This window comes from Nothoprocta perdicaria, unplaced genomic scaffold (genome assembly GCF_003342845.1).
Source record: "Nothoprocta perdicaria isolate Ctin4 unplaced genomic scaffold, notPer1 scaffold_92, whole genome shotgun sequence".
NCBI classification, from domain to species: domain Eukaryota; kingdom Metazoa; phylum Chordata; class Aves; order Tinamiformes; family Tinamidae; genus Nothoprocta; species Nothoprocta perdicaria.
Genome location: NW_020456221.1, coordinates 1,654,390 through 1,667,490, shown reverse-complemented (window position 1 = coordinate 1,667,490; position 13,101 = coordinate 1,654,390). Strand labels below are relative to the sequence as shown.

The window sequence follows — 13,101 nt, the reverse complement described above, 5'->3', positions numbered from 1 at the left end:
GAGGCCGCCCGCCGCCAGGGGGCAGCGCCGCCGCCGCCGCCGCGGAGCTGTCCAGCGGCCGGGCGGCCCGCCCACGGCGGCACCGGCACCGCCCCCGCCCCCAGCCGCTCCAACGGCTCCAACGGCTCCAACGGCCGCCTTCCTGCGCGCTGCGGAGGGGAGCTGCGGCGGGTGCGGCGGGATTGCGGCGCTCCGGAGTCGCGTGCTCCCAGATGGAGGGAAACGAGCGCTTCCCCCACACACGAGGGACGCGGCTCCCACTGGGGACGTGATGGGCTGTGCTGCGGAATGTGCGAGATTGAGGACAGAAAGCACCGCGCATGCAGAGGGCGAAGGGCAGCACCCGGCCCTGCACCTTTCCTTTCCAGCCGTACACCCTCACAGGACCAGGGAAAGAACATTCAGGATTTTCCTTTTTGCCAGTTCACTAGGCAACAGCCATCCACTGACACATGTACAGCCAACTGGTCAAAACGCCATCACAGTCCTCTTCGAACACCCGACCGCTGCCCGCTGCCCTGGGCCGCAGCGCGGGCTGGTCCTGCGGACCACCCTTCCCAGACCGCGCTGCTTCCCGGCCCGCTGCTCCTCGGCTCCCCGCCCAGGGCTGCCTCATGTTCGCAGGGCCCCGCGACCACACGGGACCCTCCCAATATAACCCAAACTCTCCAGGGAGCGTAAGCTCCTCTTCCTCACTTGTCCTCGTGGAAATAGTTTCCACTCTGATGTTCATTCATAACCACTGTTCGTATCAACATGCCACACACATTTATCTGTCCCTAAAGGGAATAAGCTTGTCCAGGACACGGGACAGCAAGCTGGACAGGGGCTATTCCAGGGTCAGAAATGCCAGGTGAGCCCTGGCGGCTTTGTGGCAGCCACACAGGTGGGAAACGGAACACCTTTTTGTCTGTGTCTGTACCTCCCATCTTCTCTGTACAACAGCTGGAGCAAACAGAAAATAGAGTAAAGCTCTCGCTTCCTTGGATGCTGGGGAAGGCACAGAACAGTGCTGTCTGTCTGCAACTGGGAGAAAAAATCACACTAGTTAGGAAATCCAAGGTGAAGACATACAGCGCCCTTATATTACGCAATGGAAGCTTCAGTTAATTAACACAGGTGGAATAAGGACTATGTGGATGCCAAGGTGCAGTCAGTTTGACAAACCCTACATTTGACCTATATATTTTTTGCATAGTCTATTTCAAAGAATAATACTGGGATCATAAGCTCCTTCCCCACCCCCTTCCTTCAAAATTATATTTCATATGAGTCAATAGGACTAACACATATGAAAAGCCTAATTTGGTTTTGGTCATTATTTGCATTTGGGCTTCTGTAACCTGGCCATGAAATTTAAATGGAAAATTACACTTGGAAATTAGGAAGACAGAGGGGATGTTTTTGCATGTCTAGCACAGCAAAGAAAAAATAGAATAACCTTTAAGATCACATTTAAGGATACCTTCTTACTTTAGAAACCATCATCTTAAAAATAGATAGTAGACTTGAAAATTTCCTGATAATGCCATTAATAATGCTCTGATAATGCAGACTTTGTGTATTCAAAATGAATCCTGTCACTTGAACAAGTTCATGTACTGTCCTGTAGCAACAGAAGCAAGCAAGGGAGGAAGAACAGGTTGATAAGGAGTTGCTTAGCTGCCAGCCTTCCAGCTACACATTGAGTAACAATTTGGACACTTGTGGATAATAACATTATTGATTAACCTTCTTTATTATCCCTATATTCCCTAATTTTTGGTGGGTGTTTTAAAGGAGGTGGTTCTTCATAAGCACACTACACACCACTGATCCCAAGTGTGATTGCTCTGGGGCCCCATAAGCTGCCCGCTGCGGACAGGACGAAGGCCTATGGAGCAGCCTGACGACCTTCCTCCTAGGCAGCACCACGAGGGAAAACAAGTTTCCCTTCCCAGTGCAGGTGCAGTTGCCAGCCAGGGCCCACGTTGTCAGCAGGGCCAAACCTGGGTTCTCATGTCCCTCCATCCTCTGGCAGCCTGTGGTGGCATCACAGTGACAACCACAGTCCTGGCCAGGGCTTGTGAGCAGCTGCTTCTTCAATCCACCTAACAGATCATTAAGGTATTAGCTTGTTTGCATGTCTGTTTGCTCCGGCTTCAGGTACTTTAGAGCAGGATTTTAATTACCATCTCCTCCACCACATTAAGAGGTGACACGGATAAAAAGGTCTTTGAAGGCTTCCAAGGGGCACAACTCCCCTTTCCACACTTATGCCTTTTTGCTATCCTTCCGGTCCAGCCCCTGCCTAGGCACACTGCCTTTGCAGCACCAAACTCTGCTTAAACTTTAAGCTGCTGAGGGAAAGAAAAGAATGGTGAGGAAGCACTGACACATGAGAGAATTAAGCACAACCCATCACTACAAGAGACTCCTGTTGGTAGCCTCTGCAGAAGGGACGAGGTAAGCACAAGTGGCTCCACTGTCAGACCAACCCAGCTGCTTTGTTCTCAGCTGCATAGGTACATCCATCGGGAAGCTCTTCCATGGTGAACAACTAGGGCTTCCTTTTGCATACACAAATACCTGGAAAGTGTCAGGATAATTCAGCTCCTCCTGCTGAATTTGCTCTTGTCCCTCAGCAGGTGGGACTTACAAGAGATGGAGGAATGCTTTGCACTCACAAGGTGAGCAGCATAGAAGAGAAAATAATGCACAGTTTTGTTATCTTTATTCCACCCTCTAGCTGGGATAAATGTACTTGCTAATTTAATCAGGGGTACACAGCAGTTTCCCAAGTGCTGATTTGCACTACCAGTATGATTTGAAGAAGGACAAGGTGCTGTTTTTGGTGAGCGTCAGAAAGCCTGTGCTGTTGGGTGTTACAGGTGCTTGCAACACAGCCCATCCCTGCCACAGAGAGCTCAGGGCATTCTGGCAAGCCCTCTCCTGCCTCCAGTAGTTGCGCCCGAGGTCACATTCGAATCCCAAACAGACTCATTCAAGAGAGCTTTCTCGGCCAAGGCGTAAGCATGCGCCAGTTCTCTGCTGGCGTTTCTCCACTGAAGCGCTCCCTGGCTGGCACTGGGCTCGCACCAGAGCAGGGCCAATATGTTCACAGCATAAACACACACGGTGTTCGGAGTGAGGTGTGAAAATTGCCCAGAGCTAATGTGGCAGTACAGGCAGTCTTGAGCATAAAGCTACTAGAGAGAGACTTTTCTCCCTGAGCAGTATTTTCAGCCAGGGTGGATGCAGTAGAGTGGCAGCCTATAGTGGCTGTTCTATGTATAATCAATGGTGCAATTTGCTTCTCTGCTTAAAAGTGTAAGTTTTAAAATCATGATTTTCCCATTTTTTCTTTCCATCACACAGTTGCTATATATGTTTAGCTCACTATTCAGCCTGGAACTCATGATGCCTGCGAGAAATGTGCTGCTTTTGGCTTAGGAGCACAGACTCACCTTCATCTTCTTGATAGTTACCCTACAGCTGTGTCACTCTGAACAGGCAGCAAGGGCCCTGGGTGTTTCAAAGTATAGGGAAAATGATGATGACTTGAGGTTTTGGGGTCATAAAATAAAAAATACCAAACCCTAAATTAAGGACTTTATCTGCATTCAAACTGTTGTTACGTTGCAGTGTGGAGGAAAAAAAATCGTTTCAGAGAGTGCTTGCTTTATCTTGCATGTACAGCCGCTGTTGCAAATTTTCTCCATTCCACTCATGCCACATTTTATCTGCTGAGGACTCTCACTGACTATTTGAGACTATCCTGCTTAATTATTTTGCGTATTTTCCAAAATAAGAATTGCAGTTTTTGCTAACCTCTAAGCTAAGTACCTTGAACCTCTGTGAATATTCAGTTTTATAGCAGTACCCATATATCAGTGATAAATACTGCTCACTCAAAGTCCAGTCACCAGATATGTCAGTTTTAACACACCTCCTTCCCAAAACCCAAAGAAATAACATCTCTCTTCTGACTTGTGGTCCCTGCAAGTCCTTTGCTCTGTGTTTTCTTTCATAATAGGACATTTTGCTAGGTCCAAATTACACTTTGATTCTGGTTGTTTACCTGCTTTGCTGGAGCAGAGGTGTGACACTGGACCAAAGCCTTTGCTGGTCTGATAGGTTTCCTGGCAAAGCTCATAGGCTTAGACTGAGCAAAATTAGGAAGGTCTCATTACCTGCTGCCAGAGAGCGCTGAACCAATACAGACTATGCTTATAGACTGCCAGAATATTAGGATTATGTTCTGCTTTAGGAAGGATTTGCAGCAAGTACACCTCAGAACAAAAGTCAGCTCAGTTTATCCTTACTTTTTCACTTACTGTCTTGTTTACAGTATTCTGCTCCAAATCAAGGACAACTCAGAAAGCAGCAGTTTCAGGGAATCTAAAGAACAGCTACAGACAACAGTCCAGACATACCTATGTATTCACTTGCCAAGCAAATATAAGAATTACCATGATAAAGCTTCCCAAAAGTATATAAAATTCAATAATATATCTCTGAGCTGAGAACCACATCTGAAAACAAATATTACTGTTTAAATGAAACAAAAGTTATTTTTAAAAGCATTTTAAATGTGACAGCTTTACATTAAAAAAAAAACAAATTTACAGTAAGTTCAGTCACAGACTTGAGTTTCTGACACCACTTAAAATATGTCATGAAACATGAGTAATGCACACATATGGCATAGTGTTTTGCTCTTGTGTTCCCACAGCCTTCACATGTCACCATAGCTATGCCTCTTCCTCTTGCTGTTGTAGACTTTTCAGAAAAGTCATCACTGAAATGATGAAGGCATCGTTATGCTGCAGGTTTCTAAACAACTCTGTCACACATGTAAACTAAATAACAAAGTAACTCTGATTAAAAGTGGAAAAAATAGGCAAGTCGAATTTAAAATCTTTTTAGCTGTGAGATTTCAAACTCAAACTCCTCTGTAACACGGACTTAAACTGTTAAACCAAATCAAACGCCTACTTGCCTTTACGTGTTTCTTTAAACCAAGCCTTTTAACCCAAGCCACCTTTTTGCACAAATTTCCACACAATACAGACAGAGTCTTACACACTCTTGGATATTTTGTAAACAGACTGCTGATAAAGGATTAGTCTCCTCAAAGGAACGATATACCCCAAAAAAATGATTTCCCACACAAATGCAAGAAACAGCTTTATGCTTTGGAAGCTGAAGATTCCAGAAATAGAACTTGTCATTGAGTGAGTCAGGCAGCTCAGAAAAACTCACCAACCTCTGCAGCCACTTGTAAACTTTCACTGTTATTTCCTCTTTTCAGTTCTACATGTGACTTGCTTTTTACAGCACTATATAGCTTTATCCCTTATCCTTCTCTGAAGAAAAAAGCCATTTTAAGAGAATTTTATATCAGTTACTACAGACAGAAGACATGGATAGAAAATTGGTGCTTAATTATCTGCAGAGTCTGGGTGGACAGTTTGCAGAATTTCCTGTTTTCTTAACAATTATTTTGAAAAGCTGGCATGCTCTTATATGGGGTTTGGGACTTGTTCTTTTAAAGTATCCAGGTCTCAAAATGTGTTTCCTGGAGCACTGCTTCCAAAGCTGTTCTTCGTGAAGCACAAGCTCTCATCTTCTGTAAAACATGCTAAGAAGGAATAGATGATAAAAAGAGTGAGGAAAAAACTGAAGAAACTAGGGATTTTATCAAGAAAGGAATATGCCTAGACTCTCATTTCAACAAATTCAACAGCTAGTGTACACAGTATCAGTGATGCTAGCCTGTCTCTGAAATTCATGTTGTTTTATATTTGTTTATGGATTTTTTTTTCTTTTGCAAAAAATACCCCAAAATGTTTCTACTACATGGACACATATTGGTATTAATTACACTATCAAAAATAAGTATTTATATTCATTAATAAATACTAAAATTACATTAAAGTTGTTATTATAAAGGAAGTCAAAGCATAACCAAATTTTCTATATATATTTTCTATTAAAAATCTCTATATAAATTCAGTATAAAATATATAATCATAAAATTAAAATGTAATTTTTAGTGAAGAACAATTGTGAGTGTATTTGTATGCTGACTATTGTAAAAGGAAATGGAGAGTGAAGAACAGCAGAGGGCAGGGGAACCCCAAACCACTTGTAGAATATTATTTGATTTTGAGGCAGCTGAATGCCTTTTCTTGATAAGATCTGAACTGAGACTTCAAAGTCCTGAAAGCAAGTCACACGATCTCTTTAAGTCTCAGTGCTTCTACTATACAATGTAGCTAGCCGTTAATCTGTCTTACAAGGATATTTTGGACTGTTGAGACGCTACTGTGATGATTGTGACAGGTGCCTTGGAAGCCTAGGATATCTCAAAGACTATTGTATTGAGCGGGAACAGATGCTGTGAACATATGGATTACCCAAGGACTATCATACTCGGGCTGTTATATACATTCTGTTACACAGAATCACAGGCTCAGAGACTGGTTGAAGTTTGGAAGGGACCTCTAGAGATCATCTAGTCCAACCTTCTGCTCCAGCAGGGACACCCTGAGCACGGGGTCCAGGGCAGCATCCAGGCGGGTTGGGAAGATCTCCAGAGAAGGAGACTCCCCAGCCTCCCTGGGCAGCCAGGGCTCTGTGACCCTCACAGGAAAGAAGTTCATCCTCACAGGGAGATGGAACTGCTTGTGTTTCAACTTATACCCACTGCCCCTTGTCCTGTTTCTATCCTATGGGACCACGCACCCATGATCCTGTCACCTATCCCTATTACCTGGACTGAGCAGAGGGGCAGGATCCCCTCCCTCCACCTGCTGCCAATATCCTCCTGATGTAGCCAGGATCCCATTGGCCTTCTTGGCCACGAGGGAACTGCTGCCCCATGGGTAACTTGGTGTCAACCAGGACTCCCAGGTGCCTCTCCGTGGAGCTGCTTTCCAGCAGGTCTGTACCTATTCTGTCCTGATGCCTGGGGTTATTCCTCCCCAGGTGCAGGAGCCTGCACTTGTCCTTATTGAACCTCACGAGGTTCCTCTTTGCCCAACTCTCCAGCCTGTCCAGGTCCCTCTGGATGGCAGCACAGCCCTCCGGAGTGTCGGCCACTCCACCCAGCTTGGTATCGTCCTCAGACTTGCCCAGGGTGCCCTCCGTGCCCTTGTCCAGGTCATTGATGAACAAGTTGAACAGCACTGGGCCCAGGACTGATCCCTGTGGGACACCACTGGCCACAGGCCTCCAACTGGACTCGGCCCCATTTATCACCACCCTCTGAGCTCTGCCATCCAGCCTGTTCTCAGTCTACCTCACTGTACATTCATCCAGTCCACACTTCCAGAGCTCCCTCATAATAATGTTATAGGAGATGGTGTTGAAAGCTGCTGCCTGTAGAAGCCTCTTCCACTTCCTCATCCTGCTCAGGAGGCCTGTAGTAAACTCCCACCACGATGTCGCCCCTGTTAGCCTGCCCTTTAATCCTCACCCACAGGCTCTTGACCTGCACTCCATCCTCCCCTATGCTGAACTCTATACATTCCAGTTGCTCTCTCATGTAAAATGCAACTCCACTACCTCGCCTTCCTGCCCTGTCCCTCCTGAAAAGCCTAAAGCCTCCATTGCCACATTTTAGTCAGGAGAGCTGTCGCACCATGTCTCAGGAATTGCAATGACATCACAGCCCTGCAACTGCACACGCATCTCCAGTTCCCCTTGTTCATCCCCTGTGCTGCATAGAGAGGCACTTTATGTAGAGGCACTTGAGTATTCCAGGTACCATGCATCAGAAATGAGTGTAAAACAGAATTACAGGAGAATAATATCACACAGGCATATTAATTAAATCACTAATAAAGAGAGCAAGTCTGTGAAGCTACATGCCCTGGGGAAAGTGATGCATAATGATTTGCTCTGGTTTGGAGGCTTGACACAGAAGGCAAGCTATGTGGGAAAACAGCATGACCGCTCTCCATAAAAGAGTCTAAAAGCTGATAAATCGGCTCTATCATACCTGCTAGGATCCTGCACAGCAGAGAGGTGAGTGTGTAAGGTACTGTTAGTACATTCTGCCTCTCCAATAGTTCATTGTTCTGTGACAGCTAGGCATTTACCAGTGTATGGATTCAGAGGACGTTAATGCTCTCAGGCTTTGTTCAAACAGCTTTATTGATCTTTATACTATTGATGAGTGTATGGGACAGGAGAAATGAGGCTAATGAGACCTCTAAGCAATAAAACCCTGCCACTAAGTTTACAAGCAGAACAGTCCTTTTGCTGGCATGGCTTATGTCCCTGGAGAAAAAAGTGTGATTTTCCAAGCAGAATTACTCTACTGGTCCAAGCTGCTCCGCCTGTAGTGGGCATTGCTGGTACGGTCAGGTAACCTTGGCTGCGCAGACTAGAGCTCCACTGCTGCCTCTGGGAAAGCAAAGCTGAAGGAGGTGATCTAAACTTAATGCTTCTGGAAAACATCAATAAATTGCAAGTGAGCTGCAACCTAAAACCCCACTGTGCAGAGAAAGAAATACAAAAGGAAAAGGGGAGAGTGAGAGGTCTCAAGAGCTGGCCCTTGAAGAGTCTCAAATAGAGTGGCAACCTCTACAGAATTGTATGCTAAAAGCACAGCACACCTACGGCTCCTCTTTTCTTCAGGTTCACCAAGTCTCTTGAGATGAGACTTGGCAACTGTGATGCTGTGTGTATAAGGAACAGCACTGTTTGTCATAAATATGCATATTTCACTGGAAAGTGCTAACTCAGTTGTCTACTGAAGCGTATGCTCCTGCGAAGGGAAGTCTAACTCAAGTACCAGCCTAGACAGTTTAAATGTGAGAGACAGCACAGAAGTATCATTCCCCTTCAAGAGGAAATCGCAGGCAGAAGGGGATCTTTGACTGAAGCTTTTATGACTATACATCTGTGCAAAGTGGCTGTGTCAAAAACAAGACTCTGCACCCCAAACTGTCCTTTGGAGCTGCAGGCACAGCTCTTCCCCAGCTAGGAGACCCAGCAAAGCTGTGTCTGAGCCTGCTCCACAGGATCCTTCAGACCATGCGGGAGAGGGAGTCGGAGTGATGGGGGTGAACTGCACTGCCGTTTGAACACCGTCTCTGAAAATGACCTAGAACGACTCTGCCTTTGGGACAGAAACAGCATCTTTCCAATAAGCCCTTTATATACTGCACTTATTTTTAAATTCAAAAGCTCCATGCCTTTTTTTTTTTTTTTTTTTTTTTTTTTTTTCCCTTTAAATTCATCATAGCAAAGTCTTTGGTAGGGGGAAGAAAGCTCCACATTTCTGACAAGTATCAGCAGACCCCAGGAGCTGAGAAGTCAGATTTCTCCCCTGTTTCAACCAACACACACACTACTCTTTCCCCCAAAATACTTGCCCAGTCCTCAGCCACACCAGCTCCAGATGTCAGGAAAAGCACTGAGTGACACGCTGACATGGACACACTACACTAGCACACAGCACCTGCCAGCCAGCAGAAAGACAACCTGCCATCTACAAAAAAAAAAAAAAAAAAAAAAAAAAAAAAAAAAAAAAAAAAAAAAGAGAGAGAGAGAAATGTCAGACAGGTCATTGATTCCGAATGAGCAACACGCTGCACTTGGTTTGGGGTTTTTCTCTCCTTCGGGGAGCGCTCGTTTTACTGGCTCATCCCTCAGCGCCGGGAGCGCGCCTCACACGGCGCCACACCAGCCTCCAGGACACACGAACGGCGGGACCCGCTGCCGAGGGACGGGGGATTTTTCAGAGCCGAAAGCGGCCGGCGCCATCCCCGCTGCCCCCTGCCCGGCCCCGGGCTCCGGGGGCTGCTGGCGGCCGGGCGGCGGCGGCCGTTGGCGCCTAACGGCCGCGCGCTCCCGCCCAATGGCCGCGCGCTCATCGCCCAACGGCCGCGCGCCCTGACCCAACGGCCGCGCGCTCCCGCCCAATGGCCGCGCGCTCATCGCCCAACGGCCGCGCGCCCTGACCCAACGGCCGCGCGCTCCCGCCCCGCACCGGCGGCCGTTTGCCGCGCAACGGCCGCGGCCGCGGCGCCCGCCCCGCACACCTTAGCTCGCTCTAGCAGGCTGACGATGTAGCTGAAATGGGCCATGTCGGTCCCCGCGGACATGGCGCAACGGAGCCGCCGGCGCTGCGGCCGCCGGCGCCCGAGGCAGCGGCGCGAGGAGTTCATGTGTGGCGGCAGAGGCGGCGGGCGGGCGGCTACCCCCGGAGCGCTCTGCCCGCCCTCTCCAGCGGCACCTCCTGGGTGCCGGCAGCGGCACGTGTGCCGCGTATATGCACCCGCAGCCCCCGCGCCTCCTGCCAGCCCATCACCTCGAGATGGTGCGCACGCAACAAGCGCCTTTGAAAGCCCTTTGAGGCTCCTGCACACCTGCGTCTGCTGAAGGAGGGGAGCAGACAGGCAGGCCCTTTCCAAAGAGAGGGGTTTGAAAGCTGCACCTCAAAATGGGGGGCATACATAACGCATCTGTCCAAAGGCACCGTGTTCTTCCTCAATTCCAAGCTCTTGTTTAGGTGAAAGGGCATGTAAGCACATCCGTAAAGCATAACATGTACTGATGCAATGTATGTAACTGTGAGGATGAGCTGCGTGACTCTTTGCACTTGGCTAACAGCATGCTTTCAGGGTAACTCAAACAGGAGGAAAACGCTTGTTATCTATTTTGATGTATTCCAGAACCTGATACTGCCACTGAAGATGAGAAGGAGCAGGGTGCCTGTACGTAGTGGAGGCAGCAAAACAGATCCCGGCACCCTTAAGTACTGCAGGCCAGGTGAGTAGCTGCTCGAGGCAGGCAGGCTGCAGGGCTCAGGGCCGATGAGAGGGCCAGCTGCAGCGAGGGGTGCTGCAGAACCATGCGCTGGTGCCGCGGGACACCCGGGTGGATGTCCCGAGCCGCAGGCAGGCAGCATGCTGCACTCCATGTCCCTGGCTCGCTCTGAGCTGAGGCAGAAGCCTGCTCCTGGTGGAGGCACGGAAAGGCATTCCCACCACCACCTGGCTCGTCTCTTCCTCCACTGCTCCTACAATCACCCCCAAAGTCCCCCCTGTCACAAGACTCGGGGAGAAGGGCCAACAGGTAGATTCCCACCTGCTCTAATCTCCTTTTTCTCTCCTTCATCTGGCTTATCTGGCCATGTCAAAACAAAAATGTGGAAAGGGGTAAGATACTCTTTGCACTTTAGATACCAGTTAGCCCATGAAGCACAGCACTGCATGTGTTATAAAATACCCTTCAGTATGTTTTTACCAGTATAATGTATCACTTTGGAGGCTGTATTTCCTAAGCTTACAGATACAGTAGTAATGTTATCCCAGATTCTTTTTACAGGTTACTCACTGAAACAATATACCCCATCTTTCTCAGGAAATGGGACACAGGAATAGCTATCAGGCTTTTCTGTTACTAGATACCATACAATTATATATATCAGATAACTCATTAACCAAATAGATTGTTATTGAGATAGAGACTTTCAAGAGGCTTCAGTGCTCCCCGTATTGCTTTTGTGCGAGGAGCTGAGGAACACACAATGGGGAGAGGCACAGGGGACACACAACTGTCATCGCCCATACAGTTACGAAGCTCTCAATACATAATTTAACATGATGTGAGATGTTTCCTTTCTCTGATCTTATTCCAGCTCAGTAAATGGCACTCATGTGGGACATTTTCACTACTGTAATTCCTTTGGCAAGCACTGACCGCAGTCAGGAAGCAGAGCTTGCTCAGCTTGGGACGGTGGAGCGTCTAAGGGAGTGTGTCACATCTCCCAGGCTGCTCACATGGTCGCTTTGAGGACTGTGCACAGTCCTGATGCACGCCTGGTTGTCAAGGAAGGCTGTACCACAGTATCAGTGTAACCACAGCTGAGCAGCAAACATACCTTTGCCCTTGCCATTCAGTAAAGACCTGCCCTTTGAAAAGCTGAGGAATTTACAGCCCTTTTGGCTCTGTGATATGGAAGACAACAGCTCCTCATACAGCAGTTTATCACACTAAAAACCTTTCAACTGCTTGAGGCGTGTCTACCTGAATCTCGTTGCAGGTGTGGTAAGGCATGCTAAATGGCCCACACCAATCCCCCAAATCACAGGAGACGAGACGAACCCCACGACTATTCTGAAGGGGTTGCTCTGTTGCCTTGTGCTCTTCGGCTGTGAATGACACTGTTATCTTGAATGAAGTGTGCTGAATTTCTGTCTGCTGTCTCATGATTTTTTGCTCCACCAGAGTGTATTGTTTTGCATCTCTTTGCTATACTGGACATTTCTGACCAGCCTGAGGCAGAATTCTGGGGCTTGCGATTGAATGGAAAAGCTTCCCCTTCTTTCCCCTTCTTTCCCCTTCTTTCCCCTTCTTTCCCCTTCTTTCCCCTTCTTTATCTCTTGCTTTTATTAAATCTATCAACAACACAAGCACAGCTTGCAATGATGTGCTATGCTTTTCGTTACAACATGCCATAGAGATGTAAATACAGCTCATATGATGAAGTCAATTGAGGCAAGAAGGATACTGAGGGCTCTTTTCCTGGAGCAGTTTTATTTCTGAGGAAGCTTTACTGCCGCTGTTGTTCTTCCAGGTGTGGGTGCCTGTCTGTGACAGGTGAATAGCAGGATGTTGGTTGTCACAACCTACTTTGGCTTTGATCTAGCAGCTTCAGCAGTGACATATCTGTACAACAGCTCTGACCACGAGTCCTGTATAGCAGCCCTCTCCTCCATCAGCCCTACAAAAAAGCTTTTTCTGCAGGCACGCGGGCACTTGAGTAACATTAGCACAGGCTGTCTCCATAGATCCAGAACAGTTAGGAATTTAGGACTGCTCTCTGCAAGAGAGCAGTGGCCTCCTTCCTGTGGCCCTTCTGCAGGACCCAGCTTACCTTCCCTCGCATGGGATAAAGTCCGTGCCAGGCTTTCCCTCGGGTAGCTCGGCCTGACAGTGGAATGTGCCCTGGGATGGCTGCAGACAGGTGGGCACGATCGGCCTCCCTTCACAGCTGCTGGTTAGGAAACTTTCTCCCCTCTTGGAAAGCACTCCCTGCCTTTCAGGGAGCCTTGGCGAGGTAGGCTGGAGCAGACCAGAAATAGCTGAGGGCTCCGCAGC

General features: G+C 47.9%; 1 protein-coding gene across 2 annotated transcripts in view; it reads right to left on the bottom strand.

Annotated features, from left to right (window-relative positions):
- TRIM36 (tripartite motif containing 36) overlaps positions 1-10,118 on the bottom strand; it is a 29,456-nt gene extending 19,338 nt beyond the window's left edge. Inside the window, exon 1 of one of the 2 annotated variants that reach the window (XM_026052843.1) lies at positions 10,038-10,118. In XM_026052843.1, the coding sequence (XP_025908628.1) occupies positions 10,038-10,100 (63 nt within the window). In that variant the 5' untranslated portion in view covers positions 10,101-10,118. The remainder of the gene's footprint in view (positions 1-10,037) is intronic. The other variant, XM_026052845.1, reaches the window with a different exon arrangement.
- Positions 10,119-13,101: the final 2,983 nt, after the last annotated feature.